This window comes from Myxine glutinosa, chromosome 2 (genome assembly GCF_964187855.1).
Source record: "Myxine glutinosa chromosome 2, kmMyxGlut1.1, whole genome shotgun sequence".
NCBI lineage: Eukaryota > Metazoa > Chordata > Myxini > Myxiniformes > Myxinidae > Myxine > Myxine glutinosa.
This window is the reverse complement of record NC_136262.1, coordinates 177678070-177699569: the sequence shown is the minus strand read 5'-3', so window position 1 is coordinate 177699569 and position 21500 is coordinate 177678070. Positions and strand designations below refer to the sequence as shown.

Genomic DNA, 21500 nt, shown 5'->3' with positions numbered 1-21500 from the left:
CAAGACTACGTCCACAGGTGATCGTTGTGTACAAGGTTTTAATCCAAAACGCTGTAGTCATAAGCTGACTTTTCACTTTCACCTTTGCACAGCAAAGGTGTATTCAGTTGCCAAATAGCTAGCTATCGCTTGCCAAACCAGCTATTCCCTATCAACGGTTTTGAATTGAGTGCTTAAGCCATTTGGTGAGCACTCCACAAGAAACTTGGTAACTGAACACACCCCTGCAGTCCATCTTGCTCCTCATGTGGCACTCGAATCTAGAAGGTCCTCCAAGTTATTGGCTTCTCTTATCAGGAGGCCGAGTCTCAGGGTGAGCTTCTCGCTTAAGGTGCTAGAGTCAGGTAGAGGGTCTTGCCTTGTGGTTCTACACCACCTCCCTTCAGGATATGCTCAACTCAGCCTTTCCTTACTCCAATCTACCCACCATTAACCCTTCGTAGCTGTGCGTTTTTTATTTTTTTTACATGTTCTAAGGCTTCCAATGCAATACCACACACATATGTGGACGTACAGCCGAACATACATGACAAAACAGCTACAGAGCTTGGGGGGAAGTGCCGTCACTTCACGTAGCACTCTGGGTACCAGCGACGTCACAGCAATAGCCCCACTTTTCTCACCGCACTCAACAGAGCATTTCCTCCTCCCCATGGATATCTTCTGAAACCTTGCATCTAGTTAACCTCCCAAAGTCCAAGCTCCCTGCTCGCAACAACTCCTTTATCCTGCTTTTGTCTCATCTCTAGATCTGGGATGCCCTGCATTCCTCTCTCCAGTTTTACTGCCCCAGTGCCACCTCATGGTGCCTCCATTACCTTTTCCATCATAGCTGATCCCCTAGTCGTGTGTGTGTGTGTGTGTGTGTGTGTGTGTGTGTGTGTGTGTGTGTGTGTGTGTGTGTGTGTGTGTGTGTGTGTGCCGTTGGTTGTTATCTCCAGGGGCGTCGAGAGAGTAGGTAAGGGGAGGGGGGGGGGGGGGGGGAAGGGTCGCTGCCTCGGGCCCCGTGATCCGTTGAGCTTCTCCTGTAATTTTTTTAAACAGTACAGTGAAACCCCTCATCGGCTCATCCTCATTTCCTCATCGTTACATTTAAACCCAGAAGCTGACTTTGCTTTCTTGCCGGAAACAAAACAACATTTACCGCTGTTAATGGTGCAGTATCAAACTTCACAGAAAATGGTTATTAACCACAAATGTGCATTACAAAGAAATGTGTTTGTATCCTCTTTTTCCAAAAACAATCATTAACCATCTTCTCACGTATTTGTTTGCCAATCTTATGGAGAAATAGTGTTCAACAGTCGAGGGTGCGAATTGACTCGATCGGTCCAAACGTCCCGCTATCTCCTTTATTTTCAATCACACAGCTAAATAAAAGTGACTGTTTTTGCATAGTTTTTTTCATTAAAGAAAGTTCTTGTTAAAATTAAAAAAGAGTAAAAGGGTGGGGACCCCGAGGTTGTTTGCGTCGGGGCTCGTGCTGGCTCCCGGCGCCTGGTTATCTCCATATGGGGAGATGGATGGAACGGAGTTTCAGAAGTTGGAACGGAGCCCTCTCAGGTCTTAAAGATGACATATCAAATTATGCACGTGAATAATCATACTTTACACGTTCTGTAGTGTGATTAGTGAAACCTCATTAATGTTCTCCTGTAAGAAAAGATTTTAAAGCTGATTATACCTGAAAGCAGAAACATCTTTTCTTGTGTCACCGTGCATTTCGGCCTTGGTGTGCAGGTGCACTTGTTTTGAACTTTCCATTGAAGAACTTTCCATTGCTTTGCTTTTTGAACTAATTTTGAAGAACTTTTCTTTGCTTGGCTTTTTGAACTAATTTTGAAGAACTTTCCATTGCTTTGCTTTTTAAACTAATTTTGAAGAACTTTTCATTGCTTTGCTTTTTGAACTAATTTTGAAGAATTTTCCATTGCTTTGCTTTTTAAACTAATTTTGAAGAACTTTTCATTGCTTTCCTTTTTGAACTAATTTTGAAAAACTTTTAATTGCTTTGCTTTTTGAACTAATTTTGAAGAACTTTTCATTGCTTTGCTTTTTGAACTAATTTTGAAGAACTTTTCATTGCTTTGCTTTTTAAACTAATTTTGAAGAACTTTCCATTGCTTTGCTTTTTAAACTAATTTTGAAGAACTTTTCATTGCTTTGCTTTTTGAACTAATTTTGAAGAATTTTCCATTGCTTTGCTTTTTAAACTAATTTTGAAGAACTTTTCATTGCTTTGCTTTTTAAACTAATTTTGAAGAACTTTCCATTGCTTTGCTTTTTTAACTAATTTTGAAGAACTTTTCATTGCTTTGCTTTTTGAACTAATTTTGAAGAATTTTCCATTGCTTTGCTTTTTAAACTAATTTTGAAGAACTTTTCATTGCTTTCCTTTTTGAACTAATTTTGAAAAACTTTTAATTGCTTTGCTTTTTGAACTAATTTTGAAGAACTTTTCATTGCTTTGCTTTTTGAACTAATTTTGAAGAACTTTCCATTGTTTTGCTTTTTGAACTAATTTTGAAGAACTTTTCATTGCTTTGCTTTTTAAACTAATTTTGAAGAACTTTCCATTGCTTTGCTTTTTAAACTAATTTTGAAGAACTTTTCATTGCTTTGCTTTTTGAACTAATTTTGAAGAATTTTCCATTGCTTTGCTTTTTAAACTAATTTTGAAGAACTTTTCATTGCTTTGCTTTTTAAACTAATTTTGAAGAACTTTCCATTGCTTTGCTTTTTAAACTAATTTTGAAGAACTTTTCATTGCTTTGCTTTTTGAACTAATTTTGAAGAATTTTCCATTGCTTTGCTTTTTAAACTAATTTTGAAGAACTTTTCATTGCTTTCCTTTTTGAACTAATTTTGAAAAACTTTTAATTGCTTTGCTTTTTGAACTAATTTTGAAGAACTTTTCATTGCTTTGCTTTTTGAACTAATTTTGAAGAACTTTCCATTGTTTTGCTTTTTGAACTAATTTTGAAGAACTTTTCATTGCTTTGCTTTTTAAACTAATTTTGAAGAACTTTTCATTGCTTTGCTTTTTGAACTAATTTTGAAGAATTTTCCATTGCTTTGCTTTTTTAACTAATTTTGAAGAACTTTTCATTGCTTTCCTTTTTGAACTAATTTTGAAGAACTTTTCATTGTTTTGCTTTTTGAACTAATTTTGAAGAACTTTTCATTGTTTTGCTTTTTGAACTAATTTTGAAGAACTTTTCTTTGCTTGGCTTTTTGAACTAATTTTGAAGAACTTTTCATTGCTTTGCTTTTTGAACTAATTTTGAAGAACTTTTCATTGTTTTGCTTTTTGAACTAATTTTGAAGAACTTTTCATTGTTTTGCTTTTTGAACAAATTTTGAAGAACTTTTCTTTGCTTGGCTTTTTGAACTAATTTTGAAGAACTTTCCATTGCTTTGCTTTTTGAACTAATTTTGAAGAACCTTTCATTGCTTTGCTTTTTGAACTAATTTTGAAGAACTTTCCATTGCTTTGCTTTTTGAACTACCTTTGAAGAACTTTTCCTTACTATGCTTTTTGAACTAATTTTGAAGAACTTTCCATTGCTTTGCTTTTTGAACTAATTTTGAAGAACTTTCCATTGCTTTGCTTTTTGAACTAATTTTGAAGAACTTTCCATTGCTTTGCTTTTTAAACTAATTTTGAAGAACTTTTCATTGCTTTGCTTTTTGAACTAATTTTGAAGAACTTTTCATTGCTTTGCTTTTTGAACTAATTTTGAAGAACTTTTCATTGCTTTGCTTTTTGAACTAATTTTGAAGAACTTTTCATTGCTTTGCTTTTTAAAATAATTTTGAAGAACTTTTCATTGCTTTGCTTTTTGAACTAATTTTGAAGAACTTTTCATTGCTTTGCTTTTTGAACTAATTTTGAAGAACTTTCCATTGCGTTGCTTTTTGAACTAATTTTGAAGAACTTTTCATTGCTTTGCATGAAACCATTTGCATTGCTTTTTGGGGGGGGATTTTTTTTTAAATCATAATTTCTCCAAATGCCTTTCTAAAGTGAATATTGGACTTCATCAATATGCCGTTACCCTCCGATTGAACGAATACACAAAATCAATTGGATTTAATTCCTCAGCATGTAATACTTTGAATGATCTTTTTAAAAATAAACAATATGATTATTTAACATCACACAATCCTGACCTTGTGCTCTTCCTCACAGGGAGATGGAAACATCCGTTATTATGAATTAAACAACGAAAAACCTTTCTTGGTCTTCCTGGGCGAGTTCCGATCTCCACTACCACAAAAAGGCTTGGGTAGGCCTCCACAAATACATGGTATTTTTTCAATATACAAACTTGGCATTTAATATGGAATTTTTTTTTTTCTTGACTTGGGTTTACTTTCTTAACTCAGTATATCAATCTGGTGAGTTTCTTTTACACTTTGGTGATTTATTTGTTAAAAGAACCATGTCACTGATTGTCTGTCGCAGCCAGAAGTCAACAACAGGATTATATCACAGGTGGCGTGGCAAAATGTATGGACAGGTGCATTTGATGATTGGCTTCACAGTCGGGTATACAAGGGTTGTTGCGTTCTGTATTAGTGGAAAACAACTGCTGCACGTCTCCAAAAGTTATTGCCGCTTCCTCTGGAGATGGTCCGTCAATTCGACAATGCTGTTTGTCAAGGAGTGGTGGCTTTACGAAATTACGGCATGAAACAGCATGCTATTGCTTGGCAGTATGGCATCACTCAAGGTCAGGTGTCAAAGATCCTGAAACAAAATGCTCAGAGGGGTATCCCTACTCCAATACCGAGGCCAGGACATCCCCGCAGAACCACAAGGAGGGATGATCGCCAGCTGCACCGGTTAGTCCGCAATGGCCGTACCAAGTCAGCTAATCGGCTTCGGGCTGAGTGGCAGCAACTGACAAATGTGCCTGTATCCAGAAGGCTAGTCAACCAACGACTGGTTCAAGCAGGCTATCGTGCCAGGCGTCCCCTGAGAAGGCCACGCCTGACCAGACAACACCGCCAGCGCCGATTGCAGTGGGCCAGAGAGCACCGTCAATGGCAGCCAGGACACTGGAATCACGTGATCTTCAGTTACGAGTCTAGATTTCTGGTCTATCGTCAAGATGGCCGCGTCCGAGTGCGCAGACAAGTGCATGAAGCCTACAACAAAGATTGTATAGTGCCAAGAGTCCAAGCTGGAGGTGGTGGGGTGACCGTTTGGGCTGCTTTTCATGCAGGGGGCAAAACTGACCTGGTTGTTCTGAATGGAAACCTGAACCAGTTCAAGTACATGGCCATTCTGGAAGAAACATTGCTTCCATTTGCTCGTGCAGCCTTTCGAGGAAACTTTGTCTTCTAAGATGACAATGCACGGCCTCATCGTGCTCGCATGATCCAACACTTTCTTGCTGACCGTGGTGTAGAGCATATGGAGTGGCCTGCCATGTCCCCGGATATGAATCCGATAGAGAACTTGTGGGCAGAATTAACGCGTCAAATCGACCACTTGGACCAGCAGCCTGCCTCTGTGCGTGAATTGCAGCAGGCTATTGTCACTGCATGTCAATCGATTCCTGTCCAAACCTTGGCAAATCTCGTGAACAGCATGCCTCAACGTGTAAGTGCTCTCCTGAATGCTCGTGGGGGTTACACGAAGTATTGAACTGTAATTTTACTGTCCGTAATCCCAGTCGTAATTTAACTTTTGTTTAAAATTTTTTGGCTAATCTGCAAAATAAAGAGATACTTCTGGAAAACGTACAGAAGCTTAACAGAGCACTGTCCGTGAATTGAGTTCGATATCAGTTTACATCACTTTCAAGGATCAATTTATTTGTTTCGAAATGTCAAATGTGGTTTTTGTTTCTTTTAAAGGTCACATTAACAAAATCTAGAATAATTTCAACATAATTCCAATGAACTTTTGGTTCTAAGACATCTTGAAAAGTAAGTTCTCCCCCACCAAAAAAATATTCCATATTAAATGCCAAGTCTGTAATTACTCAGAAATTGTACACCTTTCCAGACAAGGAAAAGTTTTGTGAATCGCGTACGAATCGTTTAATTTAATGGAGAATTGAATGGATTGCAATTCATTCAATTTTCCAATTGTGTGTTTGTGCTTGATTGTTTTACTTCTATGGATTCCTGAACCGCTGGATGGAATGAGTTGAAAACTCTTGGTTTTATTGGTGGAGGTAGAGGTATGGGGGGGGGGGGGGGGGGGGAGGGGTGCACAGAATGGTTTTATGAGGTTAAAAAAACAAGACCCATAGTCTAACAATGGTGTTGCTAGGCTTGTACCTGCTTAGTGGATGATCTGCTGTCCCCCTGTCATGTGACCAGATCCTCAGCCCTGATTGGTGGACGTTTGTGAGAGACATACATACATACACTGGACTCGGACAGACAAACACTGTTCCAGACAACATTGCCCTATGGGCTACGCCGTAAAAATATGGCTGCTGAAACACGTGACCGATGACATCATCAATTTTTTTTCTCGACCAATTTATCCCGAGATCACGCTCAAGAAATTTCATTATGATCTGATCAAGCGTTCTACTTGTCGATTTATGACGTCGTAATGAAGGCACCTATGGCATCATCATTAACATATGCGATTCCCCATCGGAATCCCAAACTTTACAATTCCCCATCCCCAACTTTACAATGAGCCACCTTTCAATTTTTTCCATGGAGTGGTTTTGGAGATAGAGCTGCAAAGATTTTTTGTTTTTTCCAAGATGGTATCTGTAGCACGTGACCTATGATGTCATAATTGTCGTTAAAAATCTACAGCAGGAGGCACTCTGATGGTGAAAATTTTGTGTCAATTGGACCAACGATTGCAGAGAAAACGAATTTTGAAGGGCATAAACCTGCAAAATGCCAGCGGAAGGGACATGCATGCAAACATACATACATACATACATACATACATACATGCATGCATGCATACATACATACGGACAGACAAATGCTGTACCAGATGGCATTGCCCTATGGGCTATGCCGTAAAAAGAGTTCATAAATAGGAAGATTGTAATACCAACATAATTCATAAATAGTATGCACATAAACCCATTCAGTGTGTGTGCCATACATGAACCTTGACTCTTGTATAAGACTATTCTTGGGTAAAATGCCAGGAGCATACAAAAGAGCCCTTTATATAAGGGTATGTGCCATGTGGCAAAGTATAGAAAAATAAGGAACATTCCATAGCTTGTAGAATATGCCAAAAATACAAAATAAGGGGCATTCAAAAAATATCGGGTGCATGCTGGACTACCCTTGTGTTCTTAGGAGGCACCGAGTAATGCTCTAGCCGAGTTCATATAAATGGGGCACCAATTTTATTCATACACCTGCATGAAGAAGTAAATGTGTTTTATTTGCCAGATTTAGGCACTTTGTGCTGACTCCCTTTGATATATGCACACGTGCTCCAAAGTTGGACTGAGTGGTGTGGGAAAGTCCAATGAACTTTCATGGGGGCATTAAACAAGATTTTATCCCAAGTTGCCCATTTCAGGAACGATGCCCAAACGAGGCCTGGACGTTGGTGCTTGTGAGGTTTATCGATTTTATCGTGTGGTCATCACCAAGAGCCTCATTGAACCTATCTCCATGATTGTGCCACGCAAGGTGAGTGGTAATATTTCGGGTCCATTATCGCTTGGTCACCTGTGCACTACTTATCCTGTGCAGTGGTTTCACTTTGATCTTGTCAGGTGTGGATTGATTTTAATTGGTAATTTAATTGTATTAGCCATTGGTGGGACAACAAGATGGTCGCGTTCCTTAGCTCCTGCCTGCCTTGGTTCGCTCTTTTATGTGGTTAAAGTTGACTGAAGCTGTGTTTCTGCTGTGTTTAAAGCAGAGTACTGCATCATGAAGTAATGAGTGAATGAATTATCAAGTTATCAATTATTTAATATTAATTATTTAATTATGTAATTTATTTAAATATATCGTTAATATTTGATTATATAATTATTATATAATTAATATTTAATTATGTAACTTTTTTAAATTATATAATTCTTTAATTTAGTTAATATTAATTATTAAAACACGTTATCAATTTTATCAAGCAATGAGTGCTTCTTTGCCTCCGACTGGAAGATTGCTACGCTATCTGTGATCATCTGCACGTAAAATATCCATTTGTATGTTTCACCAGAGCTTGATCCAGGGCAGGTGTTTTGGGCCTAACCCCACCCACTGAACAATTGTTCAATGCAAGAAGCCTTTAAATTGACATATGTAGGCCAAAAAATATATATTGCTGGTCTCTGGTCAGACCAAAGTTCCAGAATTGATGCGGCGATGCGGTTTTTTTTTTCTTTTTCTTTTTTGAAAAGCATGGATTGCACATTTAGAGGTTTTTTTTGTGTCCTCATGCCTTGCGGTCCTCCTCAACTGCTGTGGCGCCGTCCAGAGAGAAATTAAAGACAGCCAATGGGACTTGTAGGCCTTTTTTGTAAATAATGAACACAAGCTTGTTATTTTTAAATGTATTTATTCTGAAAATTATTAAGTTCTTCAAGCATATTATAGACTGCCATTTCGTTCTCGAGATCGCCTCGCCGTACCGTCAAACATTCCAATGCGTCGATCGCGTCAACACTGTGCATGCGCAAGTGGTCGAACAGGCCGATGGTCTCCCACGATCTCTTCTCCCAGTCCACCAGATTATCACAGACACTTACAACTTCATGACAAACGAGATAGGATCCAGGCCTAACTAACGAGACCACCCGCAGCTCTCTAGGCCTTCTGGTTGCTTCACACGAACCCGACAAAGAACGTCTTCGTTTCAATAAATGACAATATCCAGCCGATAGAGACCTAGCATCGCGTTAGCGTCGTCCATGGCAACCGGTTCCGGCCGCCATCTTTGGCGACATAAACAACATGGCGGGAAAGCTGTCGTTTGATCAGATGGACCTGTCAGTTTACGCCCGTAGCTTGCCCGTTGAGGCGTTTTCACAGTATTGCGAGAAACTGAGGCTGTGTCATCTGCTTGTGGACCCGTGTGGACTCACAAGTACGCCACACACACTCCACAGTCCACACACACTCCACACGTGCGCCACATGTATGCCACACACACTCCACAAGTACGCCACACGTACGCCACACACACTCCACACGTACGCCACACACACTCCACACGTACGCCACACGTATGCCACACACACTCCACACGTACGCCACACATACGCCACACACACACTCCACACGTACGCCACATGTACGCTATACACACTCCACATGTATGCCACACACACTCCACACGTACGCCACAAGTACGCCACATGTACGCCACACACACTCCACACGTACGCCACACACACTCCACAAGTACGCCACACACACTCCACAAGTACGCCACACACACTCCACATGTACGTAACCAAATGCCTAATCCTGCTTTTCGCTTCGCGAGCAAAGGTAACAACCTCATGAGCCATATTCTCACCTGAGAGCTGCAGTCAAGGCAGCTATGAATCCGTTTTAGCGTTGTGTCGTCCGGAAAACGGTAGAATGACAAGCCGGTAGAAGACATGACAAGCCGGTAGAAGACAAGCCGGTAGAATGACAAGCCGGTAGAATGACAGACAAGACAATGACAGACAAGACAAGACAACAGACAAGACAATGACAGACAAGCCGGTAGAAAGAATGACAAGCCGGTAGAAGACAAGCCGGTAGAAGCCGGTAGAAGACAATGACAAGCCGGTAGAAGCCGGTACAAGAATGACAAACGGTAGAATCGATACCAAATTGGAAAAAATAAATTGTTGACGCGCAGGGTCACAATCGATGCGCGCGCTGACCAGAACCCGGAAATATATTTTTCTCGGCCTATAAATATTGAACAAATCAAACATCTTTTTGAGTATATGTTTACCTCTTTTGAACTAAAAGCAGACACAGTGACTCCTCCATCCTCATGTCATTCTGAATGTACTTCCTGCTGCCACTTCTCTATTACGTGTTATCTAATAATGCAAGGGCACATTGATAAATACCGTTATGATTAAGATACTGGAGGTGTACTCTTTGCATACCTGTGAAGCAAGGATTTTGAGGAGTGCAATCGATAGATGTTATCGACATACAGGGTGTACCAAAAAGACCTGGACAACTTTGGTCGTTAATATATTTAGAACCACAAATTATACAACGATACCCTTTGGTTTATATGATACAGAAACTCATACAGATTTGTGCGCACTATCAATACACGTCAATGTGAGCTCAGTTTGTCGCGTGCAGGACATCAAGGTGATACACGAGTTCTTGCCATGTTCGGCTCAGCATGTTTGCGTCCACCAGTACGCATGCAGCTGTGATCCGAGAATGAATATCCTGCAGGTTTGCCACCTTGAGACAACATCTTTGACAACCCCCCCCCCCCCCCCCACAGAAAAAAAATCAAGGGGGGTTATGTCTGGTGATTGTGGAGGTCAGGCGGTTGGTCCGTCTCCACCAATCCAGCAACCTGGAAATTTCCCATTCAGGACGGCTCGCACGACTTAGGCTCAATGAGGCGGAGCGCCATCCTGTTGAAGAATGATATCGGGTTGCAGGTCTTCAGTCTGTCGGAAGGCAAATCCTCCCAACATGTTCATGTAAATTGTTGAGGTCACTGTATCTTCTGCAAAGAAAAACGGAACCACCAAGCGGTCATGGAGAAGGCCACACCACACATTGACTTTTTGACTATCATGTATGTGTTCAATAACCACATGAGAGTTCTCGGAGCCCCAAATCCTCACATTGTGCTGATTGACCTTACGCGATACATGAAAGCAAGCTTCATCGGTGATCATGACCTTTTTCAGGTAATCTTCGTCATCCTCTAAGGGACTGAGCATTTCCAAGCCAAACACCTTGCATTTGGGTCCGTCATTTGGTTTGAGTTTCTGCAGAATCTGCACCTTATCAGTATAAAGCTCCAGTCTTTAATGCAAAATCCTGTGTACAGTGGTGGTTGGTAGTCCCAGTTCTCTGGATGTGCATCAGATTGATTTTCTGGGACTTTGTTGAAATGATTCACACACTCATTCAACATGTGCTGCAGTTGTGCTTCGTCGCCTTTTCTGTTTCTGACAACCTCCAGTCTCCTTAAACCCCTTTTACCACTTACTGATACTAGTCCGTGATAGCGGATTTCTTCCATACCTTGTATGGAAATTATGCTGAACTTGAGTGTCGGATCTCATCTCGATTAATTATTTGACGCACTGAAGAAATTCGACGCACTGAGATTTCTCCTGTGGAGTCGCCATTTTATTTTACGTTAAACCACCAGACCTGAAAATAAAGAAAACTTTGAATTTCTGTATCATATAAAACAAAGGGTATTGTTGTATCATTTGTGGTACTAAATATATTAACAACCGAAGTTTGAATAAACCAGGTTTTTTTGGAATACCCTGTATATGATATAAGGTTGTATGTTCTGTCTGCCTGTTGATCGATAGAATCGGCCCTAACAGGAGGCACCCCCATCATATTGCTCGCAGTTGGAATCCTTTTGGCAAAAGGAGATGCAAGAAAACATTTTCAAACCTACAGGATAGGGGGTTCAAGGTGGGGAGAAGAACCCAATTCTCTCTATGTAAATGTGTTTCGTATAGTGCCAACTGGTGGTAGCCAGTATTACAAATCATCTTGTATCTTTATATAAACAAACCATCTTCATATGTATATTGTTGCGCGATCCCTTCAGTTAACATCAGGGCTCACGGATGACCAAACGGCTTTAATGGAGGCGACGACCAAATACGGATTTGACTAGAAGCACGGGGAGGAAGAATGAAGGGGAAGAAGCGGAAGTGCTTACCTTCAGCCCCAACGGCAACTCCGACCTTGGAGGAAAGCAGCTCAAACGAAATCCGAATTCAATGTACAAGAATAAAGATTTATTACGGTACCCGATACAAAGAAACGCGACGATAAAATCTAATTCTAAATTGGGACGTCCCCGCACCAGATTTCCAATACAAGACAAAGGAGGAATCACCAAAATAAATGTTCGTTATGTGTGTCTGTGGGTGCGAGCTTATCTGTCTGTAGTCAAGGAGGGTCCGGCTTATAGCGCAGTCGTCTGACCGTGGCTCCGGTCAGCGGGAAGCAGGCCTCGATGCGCCCATCGTTCGCGCGCCGTAAGGCTTCACCGAACGCCTCACTGCACCTGTCAGCCTCGCTCGTAGCACCAAGCACCAATAAGAACCCAGGGGAGCGAGCGCGAAGGAAAACCAGGGAAGACCAGCCAAGAGCTCCGAGCGACAAGATATCTCCAAAAGTCCAGCGCAGAGAGGAGACACAGCTTCAAGCACGAGGAGAGAGAAAATGTCGTTGAGCGAGTCCTTTTGTCACCTCGCGTGTGATGTCAATTCTGGCGCGTTCCCAATCAGAGCCTCGTCTCTCGACCTCTCGAATGTTCTGACTGCGCTGGTGCCCTCCCATTGGCCAAGTGCTTCCCGCCCTGTGGTGTTGCTCGCCCCTGCCCCTGGCCAATCAACAGTCCTCCTGGGCGTGGCTCCCAGCCCCGCTCGATGCCTGACGCCCACGCCGGTGATGTATGCGGCCGCTGCCTGCTTGTCTTTCCGGTCAGTCATTGTAAGGGGAAGGAATTATTTAATGTGTGCACTAAGAACCTATCTAAGTGTCTATATGAGAATGTGTTGCCATAAGGGACACAGGTTTGGCGACCGAGGGGACGACGAACAAAGGAATCTTATCCATAATCCCTGTACTACTTAGCACGCCCCGCCCCCTCGTGGCGGGGACACCAATACAGCTTATACCGACATCCGGCTAAACATAGAACTTATTACAGGTAGATTCCCTATCACGACAGTCGAGTACCTACCTATTCAAATCTACCTGGCTCTATATATCACTCTATCCAAATTCATAACAATATATATAAATATATATATATATCAACAAATCATCTTCTTATACAGTATCTATGTATAGATATGTACAGTGCCTATAGAAAGTCTACACCCCCTCTACAATTTTCACCTTTTGTTGCCGTATAGCCTGGAATGAAAATGCATGAAATCACTTTTTTCACCTTCATTTACACATCGTAACCCACAACTTCCAAATGAAAAACAAATTCTGCAAATATTAGAAAATTAATTCAACATACTGTACAAAACTAGAATATATTGGTTTGATAAGTGATCACGACCAACCCCCTCCCCCCCTTTATAATAGCAATTGTTAATTAGCTTAGGTGTAACGAATCACTTTCAAAATCACACATGAAGTTAATTGGCCTTCACCTGTGTTAAATTGTAGTTATTCTGATTATTTCAGAATAAAATCAGCTGTTCCTGTAGATTCCCTCTGCTGCATAGTGCATTTCACAGCAAACACAAACTATGAGCAGCAAGGAGCTTTCAAAAGATATCCGGGATAAAGTTGTGGAAAGGCACAGATCAGGGAATGGGAATAAAAATATTTAAAAGGCCTTGAATATCCCTTGGAGCACAGTCAAGACAATCATTAAGAAGTGGAAGGCATATGGTTCCACCAAGACCCTGCCTAGATCAGGCCGTCCCTCCAAACTGGATGACCAATCAAGTAAGAGACTGATCAGAGAGGCCACCAAGAGGCCAACGGCAACTTTGAAAGAGCTACAGGCATTTTTGGCAAAGACTGGTCACTCTTTGCATGTGACAACAATCTCTCAAACACTCCACAAATCTGGCATGTATGGTACGGTGGCAAGAAGGAAGCCATTTACTCAAAAAAAGCCAACCTCAAGTCCCGTTTAAGGTACGCAAAAAATACTCTCGAGGTTTTGAAACAAAGTGGCAAAACGTTCTGTGGTCTGACGAAACCAAGATGGAACTTTTAAGCCTAAATGAAAAACGTTACGTTTGGCGCAAACCCAACACAGCACATCGCCCAAAGAACACCATCCCTACTGTGAAGCATGGTGGTGGCAGCATCATGTTATGGGGATGTTTCCCATCAGCAGGGACTGGAGCACTTGTAAGGATAGAGGGAACAATGAATGAAGACAAATGCAGGCAAATCCTTGAGGAAAACCTGCTTCAGAGTGCAAAAGAATGTGGTGAAGATTTACATTCTAACAGGACAATGACCCCAAGCATACAGCCAAAGCAACACTGGAATGGCTTCAGAATAATAATGTGAAGGTCCTTGAGTGGCCCACCAAAGCAAAGCTGATGCAGACATACCCAATAAGACTCAAAACTGTAATCACTGCCAAAAAGTTCTTAAAAAAAAAAAAAAAAAAAAGATTCCACGTTGACATTTTGGGACATTATGTGTAGATTAGTGACCAAAAAAATCTCAATTCATTCCACTTTTAAATCAGGCTGTAATACAATAAAATGTGAAGAAGTCAAGCGGTGTGAATACTTTCTGAAGGCAGTGTGTGTGTGTGTGTGTGTGTTTGTATGTGTGTGTGTGTGTTTGTGTGTGTGTATGTGTGTGTGTATGTGTGTATATGTGTGTTTGTGTGTGTGTGTTTGTGTGTGTATGTGTGTGTGTATATGTGTGTGTGTGTATGTGTGTGTGTTTGTGTGTATGTGTGTGTTTGTGTGTATATGTGTGTGTATGTGTGTGTGTGTGTATGTGTGTATATGTGTGTGTGTGTTTGTGTGTGTGTGTGTGTATATGTGTGTGTGTGTGTGTGTGTGTGTGTGTGTGTGTGTGTTTGTATGCGTGTGTGTGTTTGTATGCGTGTGTGTGTGTGTGTGTGTGTGTGTGTGTGTGCGTGTGTGTGTGTGTGTGTGTGTGTGTGTGTGTGTTGTATTAATCGTTGCATTATTATTATAGTATTGAAGGAGCTGTGCTCCCACGTAGTCGGAAGAATGGATTCGACAAAAAGCTGGAATTCGTCCGAGTTTCTTTATTGTCACAAAACAACTCGGGTACTCTGAAAAGCCCGTTTATCGGGCAGCAATATATATACACACATTATCCCGGAGCATTTGCCCGGGAAAGGCGAGAGGGGGCGTGGCCGGGCGTCCTGGCCGCGGCCTGGGAAGTCGAGGGCGGGCATGCCCGGGCGCGACCTGGCAAGTCGAGAGCGGGCGTGCCCGGGCATGCCTGGGCGTCCCGGCCGAGGCCTGGCAAGTTGAGCGTGGGCCTGCCCGGGCGTCCTGGACGAGCCCGGCATGGTGATCGCTCCGCGTCCTTGGTAGGTGCAAGGCGATTGTGTAAACCCAGCGGTAGCCGCTACACACGTCCCCCCCAGAATCGACTTGCACCGGCAGGGTCAATTTGAGGGGGGTCCTGATGACCCGGCCGAAGCGACCCCTGGCGGGTCGTGGGGGGGGGGGGGGGGGGTCCGGTGTGGTGGTGGGCGGTCGAGTGGGGGGCACCGTGGATGGGGGGCGGCCTCGCCGCGGTGGAAGGGCCAACCGTGGCGGTTGGTCGATGTCCACGTGCGCCGGCTTGAGGCGGTTCACCGCAATCCGGTCCGACCTGCCGCTGATGTCGATGACGAACGACTTGTCGTCCCGTCGCAGGACCCGGAAGGGTCCGTCGTACGGCGGCCGGAGTGGCCCCCGATGTGCGTCATGACGCACAAAAACGTACTCCGCTGTGCGAAGCGCTGGGGGGACGTAGGACTGGGGGTCACCGTGGTGGGATGTTGGCACGGGGGCAAACCATCGGGCGGCCTCCTGGAGGTGCGAGCGCTGGTGAGCTGCGGACCAGGGACTGGTAGCGTCGGGCACGAATTCGCCCGGGACGCGTAGCGCCTGGCCGTAGACAAGCTCGGCGGTGGATGCCTGGAGGTCCTCCTTGGGAGCCGTACGGAGGCCCAAAAGGACCCACGGCAGCCGGTCGGCCCAACCGCCGTCTTGATGGCCGGCCATTAGCGCGGCCTTCATGGAGCAGTGGAATCGCTCGCACAACCCTTTGGCTTGGGGGTGGTAGGCCGTAGTACGGTGGAGCTTCACCCCCAGGTTGCGGGCGACCGCGCCCCACAGCTCGGAGGTGAACTGCGGTCCGCGGTCCAACGAGATGTCCGCCGGTGCGCCGAAGCGGGCGACCCAGGTGGCGATGAAAGCCTGCGCCACGTCGGCGGTGGTGGTGGAGACGAGGGGAACGGCCTCCGGCCACCTGGTGGTCCTGTCCACCATGGTGAGCAGGTGTGTGAACCCCCGTGATGGGGGGAGGGGGCCCACCAGATCCACGTTGACGTGGTCGAAACGTCGTTCGGGCACGGTGAAAGGTGCCAGCGGGGCCTGGGTGTGTCGGTGGACCTTGGCCTGTTGGCAGGCTGTGCAGGTGCTGGTCCAATCGCGGACGTCCCGTCGAAGGCCGTGCCAGACGAATCGCGCCGACACCAGCTTCTGGGAAGCTTTCCGGCCCGGGTGGGAAAGGCCGTGGAGGGAGGCGAAGATGCGGCGTTGCCAGGTAATGGGCACGATGGGGCGAGGCTGGCCTTGGGAGACGTCGCAGAGCAGGACAGTGTCCGCGAAGGGGATGTCGGCCAGGCGGAGGCCCGTGTCCGCCGCCCGGAGGGCCTGCACCGTGGTGTCGGTGGTTTGGTCCGCCGCCATAAGCGCGAAGTCCACGCCGAGGTTGACCGCGTTCGCGCTGGCCCGAGAAAGACAGTCGGCCACGGCGTTGTTTTTGCCGGCGACGTGCCGGATGTCCGTGGTAAACTCCGACACGGCGGAGAGGTGGCGCTGTTGGGGGGCCGACCACGGCTCCGTAACCTTGGCCATTGCGTAAACCAACGGCTTGTGGTCAACGAACGCCATGAAGGGTCGGCCCTCCAGGAGGTGGCGGAAATGGCGAATGGCCAGGTGTAGACCGAGGAGCTCACGGTCAAACGTGCTATATTTGAGCTCGTTCGGCCGGAGCTGCCGGCTGAAAAAAGCGAGTGGCTGCCAAACCCCGTTCACCCATTGCTCATGTACGGCGTCCACTGCGTAGTCGGAGGCATCCGTGGTGAGGGCGATGGGAGCGTTGTGCACCGGGTGAGCGAGCAGTGTTGCGTCGGCAAGGGCCCGCTTTGAGCTTTGGAAGGCCGCATCCATTGCTGCGGACCAGACGATGTCGTGCTTGGCCGGCTTGCCCCGGAGGGCTTCGTAGAGGGGCCGCATGAGTTGAGCAGCGCGGGGCACGAAGCGGTGATAGAAATTCACCATTCCCAGGAATTCCTGCAGGGCCTTTATGGAGCGGGGACGCGGAAACGTGGTGATGGCCTCGACCTTGGTTGGCAGCGGCACGGCCCCGTTCTTGGTGATGTGGTGGCCCAAAAAATCAACGGCCGTCGTGCCGAAGTGGCATTTGGCCGGGTTGACGATGAGGCCGTGCTCGCTGAGGCGCCCGAACAGTGTTCGGAGGTGGAGGAGGTGCTCGGCCCGGGACGTGCTGGCGACGAGGATGTCGTCCAGGTAAACGAAGAGGAACGGCAGGTCACGCAGCACGCCGTCCATCAAGCGCTGGAACGCCTGAGCCGCGTTCTTGAGGCCAAACGGCATCCGTAGGAATTCGAATAAGCCGAACGGCATGATGACGGCCGTTTTAGGGACGTCGGCCGCCCTGACAGGTACCTGGTGATATCCCCGTATGAGATCGATTTTTGAAAAAATGACCCGTCCTGCCAGACGGGCGGAGAAGTCTTGGATGTACGGGATCGGATACCTGTCGGGGGTGGTAGCTTCGTTAAGGCGGCGGTAGTCGCCACATGGGCGCCAGCCGCCCCCTGGTTTTGGGACGATGTGTAGTGGCGAAGCCCACGCGCTATCGGAGCGCCGCATGATGCCGAGGTGTTCCAAAGCGTCGAACTCGGCTTTGGCCACAGCGAGCTTGGCTGGGTCGAGGCGGCGGGCTCTGGCGTAGACCGGCGGGCCTGTGGTTGGTATGTGGTGCTCGATCCCATGTCGTACTGCGATGGCCGAAAACGTCGGCCGCGTGAGGGCCGGGAACTCCGTGAGCAGGCGAGCAAACTCGTTCGCCGCCGGGAGGGTGCATGCCAGCTCGGTCGGAGCGGAGCTGCTCAATGTGCATACCAGGGAGCTGAAGGTCTCGGCGTTGATGAGGCGACGCCGTTGGACGTCCACCAGCAGTCCGTGTGCGCAGAGGAAGTCGGCGCCTAGCAGCGCCATGGGCACGCTGGCGGTTACAAAAGTCCAAGCAAAGCGTTGGCCGCCGAAGCAGAGGGTGACGTTGCGCGGGCCGAAGGTGCGGATGGCCGATCCATTGGCCGCAACCAAGGAGGGGCCGCAAACCGCGGACTGCCTGTCCTGATCGGAGGCGGGTATGATGCTCAGTTGGGCGCCGGTGTCGCACAGGAAGCGCCGTCCGGACGCTTTGTCCGTGATGAAAAGTAAGTTGCCCGTGTGGCCGGCGCTCATGGCTGGTAATGAACGCCGCCCGGCCGTTTCCCGGCCTGCCGAAGGTGCACGGGGGTCGGCATGTCCAGGCCTTCTGTCCGAACCTGGCATGATAGTAACACCACGCTTGGTCAGGTGGAGGCCCCGGTCGTCGTGCTGGAGGTGGTCGGCTCGGCGTTGCGGCCGCCAATTGCGTCGGCAGTTCGGTCGTAGACTGTGCCGGGTGCTCGGGCGCCATGGGCGTTGTGTCGGACGGCGGTGGGCCCCAGGTCGCTGCTGCAATTCGTTGGCCTTCCGCGGAGATCTTGTCGGCTTCCCTGGTGAGGGCGCGGGGATCCGTGATCGTCGTGCTCGCCAGGGCGAGGCGTACCGGGCTAGGCAGCTGACGGAGGAACAGCTCCCGGAACAGGAATGCCGGAGAGTGCTCGCCGAGCAGCGAAAGCATGTAGTCCATTCGCTCGGACGGGCGCGTGTCGCCGAGCTCGGGCAGGTCGAGCAGGCGCCGTGCGCGTTCCGCCGATGGGAGGGCGAAAGCGTCGAGGAGGAGCTTTTTAATCGCGCCGTATTTGTCAGAGGCTGGCGGGCTCTCGAGGAGGCTCAGGGCGCGGGCCGCGGTGGCTGAACCGAGCGCTGCTACCACATGGTGGAAGCGGGTGTCGTCGGCCGTGATGCCTCGCAGGGCGAACAGGGAGTCCGCCTGGGCGAACCAAACCGCCGCGTGAGCCTCCCAGAAGGTAGGCAGTTTAAGGGCAACTGCCGTGTCCATGTCGGTAGGTCACCAATGTAGGAGCTGTGCTCCCACGTCAATCGGAAGAATGGACGCGACAAAAAGCTGGAATTCGTCCGAGTTTCTTTATTGTCACAAAACAACTCGGGTACTCTGAAAAGCCCGTTTATCGGGCAGCAATATATATACACACATTATCCCGGAGCGTTTGCCCGGGAAAGGCGAGAGGGGGCATGCCCGGGCGTCCCGGACGCGGCCTGGCAAGTCGAGAGCGGGCGTGGCCGGGCGTCCCGGCCGAGGCCTGGCAAGTTGAGCGCGGGCCTGCCCGGGCGTCCTGGATGAGCCCGGCATGGTGATCGCTCCGTGTCCTTGGTAGGTGCAAGGCGATTGTGTAAACCCAGCGGTAGCCGCTACAGTATTGCCTGCTGAATTATATGTGATTAATTAATTGGAATTGTACATCGTACCTGGCTCTACGTTTGTAAACTCTAAATTCCGTCCGCACAAGGTGCGGGTACCTCTGTTAGTTTGTGGATGTAAATGTGCTCTGCTAACAAGTTGTTTTTAGTTGTCCACCTCGCTCCAAAATAACGAATTCGCTCAACTTCTTCCTTGGGTGACCCCATCTACTCTTGGCTCCTCGTAAGGTCTTCATCTCTTACCATGTCCTCATAAGCTTTGTCTGCAGAACCTCTTTTTGTCGTTCTTAATCTTGCAGATGAAATACAGGAAGTTTTATTAAAGCAAAGAGGGACAACACGTTTCTTAAAAGCAATTTCAAGTAAGTTTGCAGACGCTCAGGTGGGTTTGATTTGTTTTCTTTGCAGTCGGACGTCTTCCAGGAAGACCTTTACCCCAAGACGGCCAGCTCAGAGCCGGCTCTCACAGCGGAGCAATGGCTCAGTGGCGTCAACAGAAGTGAGATTTGTCTGCGCATTTGTGCACATACCTTATCCGAAATTGTTTTTGATGACAAAATATTTCTGATCTGACAGAAAAGAAAACCAACGACAGAAACCAAAACAATTCACATCACAGTGATGGTTTTGCATCATTCAATTCACACTTACATTCCATCACTTCTCGATAACATGTGCATCTGATGGTGTGATTTGTGTGAACAAAGTAAATTTCCAAAACTTAAATCCCACCCACCATCCCGGCCCTCCACACCTCACCACCATCCCGGCCCTCCACACCTCACCACCATCCCGGCCCTCCACACCTCACCACCATCCCGGCCCTCCACACCTCACCACCATCCCGGCCCTCCACACCTCACCACCATCCCGGCCCTCCACACCATCCCGGCCCTCCACACCTCACCACCATCCCGGCCCTCCACACCTCACCACCATCCCGGCCCTCCACACCTCACCACCATCCCGGCCCTCCACACCTCACCACCATCCCGGCCCTCCACACCTCACCACCATCCCGGCCCTCCACACCTCACCACCATCCCGGCCCTCCACACCTCACCACCATCCCGACCTTCCAAACCTCAGCACCATCCCCCACGTTCACCACCATCCCCCACCTTCACAACCATCCCCCACCTTCACAACCATCCCCCACGTTCACCCCCATCCCCCACGTTCACCACCATCCCCCACCTTCACCACCATCCCCCACCTTCACCTCGTCTCCCTCTCCACCTACACCTCGTCTCCCTCCCCACCTTCACCCCTTCCCCTCCCCACCTTCACCCCTTCCCCTCCCCACCTTCACCTCGTCTCCCTCCGCAGCTTCACCTCGTCTCCCTCCCCACCTTCACCTCGTCTCCCTCCCCACCTTCACCTCGTCTTCCTCCGCAGCTTCACCTCGTCTCCCTCCGCAGCTTCACCTCGTCTCCCTCCCCACCTTCACCTCATTCCCCACCTTCACTTCATCCCTCATCTCATCCCCACTTTCACCCACCCTCACCTTATACCTCTCCCTCCCCCCCCTACATCACGACACCTCACCCACCCTCACCTCATCCCCACTTTCACCCATCCTCACCTCATCCCCACCTTCACCTCATCCCCACTTTCACCCACCCTCACCTCATCCCCACTTTCACCCACCCTCACCTCATCCCCACTTTCACCCACCCTCACCTCATCCCCACTTTCACCCACCCTCACCTCATCCCCACTTTCACCCACCCTCACCTCATTCCCACTTTCACCCACCCTCACCTCATCCCCACCCTCACCTCCACCCACCCTCACCTCATCCCCACTTTCACCCACCCTCACCTCATCCCCACTTTCACCCACCCTCACCTCATCCCCACCTTCACCCACCCTCACCTCATCCCCACTTTCACCCACCCTCACCTACACTTTCACCCACCCTCACCTCATCCCCACTTTCACCCACCCTCACCTCATCCCCACTTTCACCCACCCTCACCTCATCCCCAC

At 47.6% G+C, this 21500-nt stretch overlaps 1 protein-coding gene across 4 annotated transcripts in view; it reads left to right on the top strand.

Annotated features, from left to right (window-relative positions):
• CORO2B (coronin 2B) overlaps positions 1-21500 on the top strand; it is a 110955-nt gene that overhangs the window by 76764 nt on the left and 12691 nt on the right. For all 4 annotated transcript variants that reach the window (XM_068106733.2, XM_068106730.2, XM_068106731.2 and 1 more), the window contains 3 exons: positions 4193-4289; positions 7532-7644; positions 19917-20007. In XM_068106733.2, the coding sequence (XP_067962834.1) occupies positions 4193-4289; positions 7532-7644; positions 19917-20007 (301 nt within the window). The remainder of the gene's footprint in view (positions 1-4192; positions 4290-7531; positions 7645-19916; positions 20008-21500) is intronic.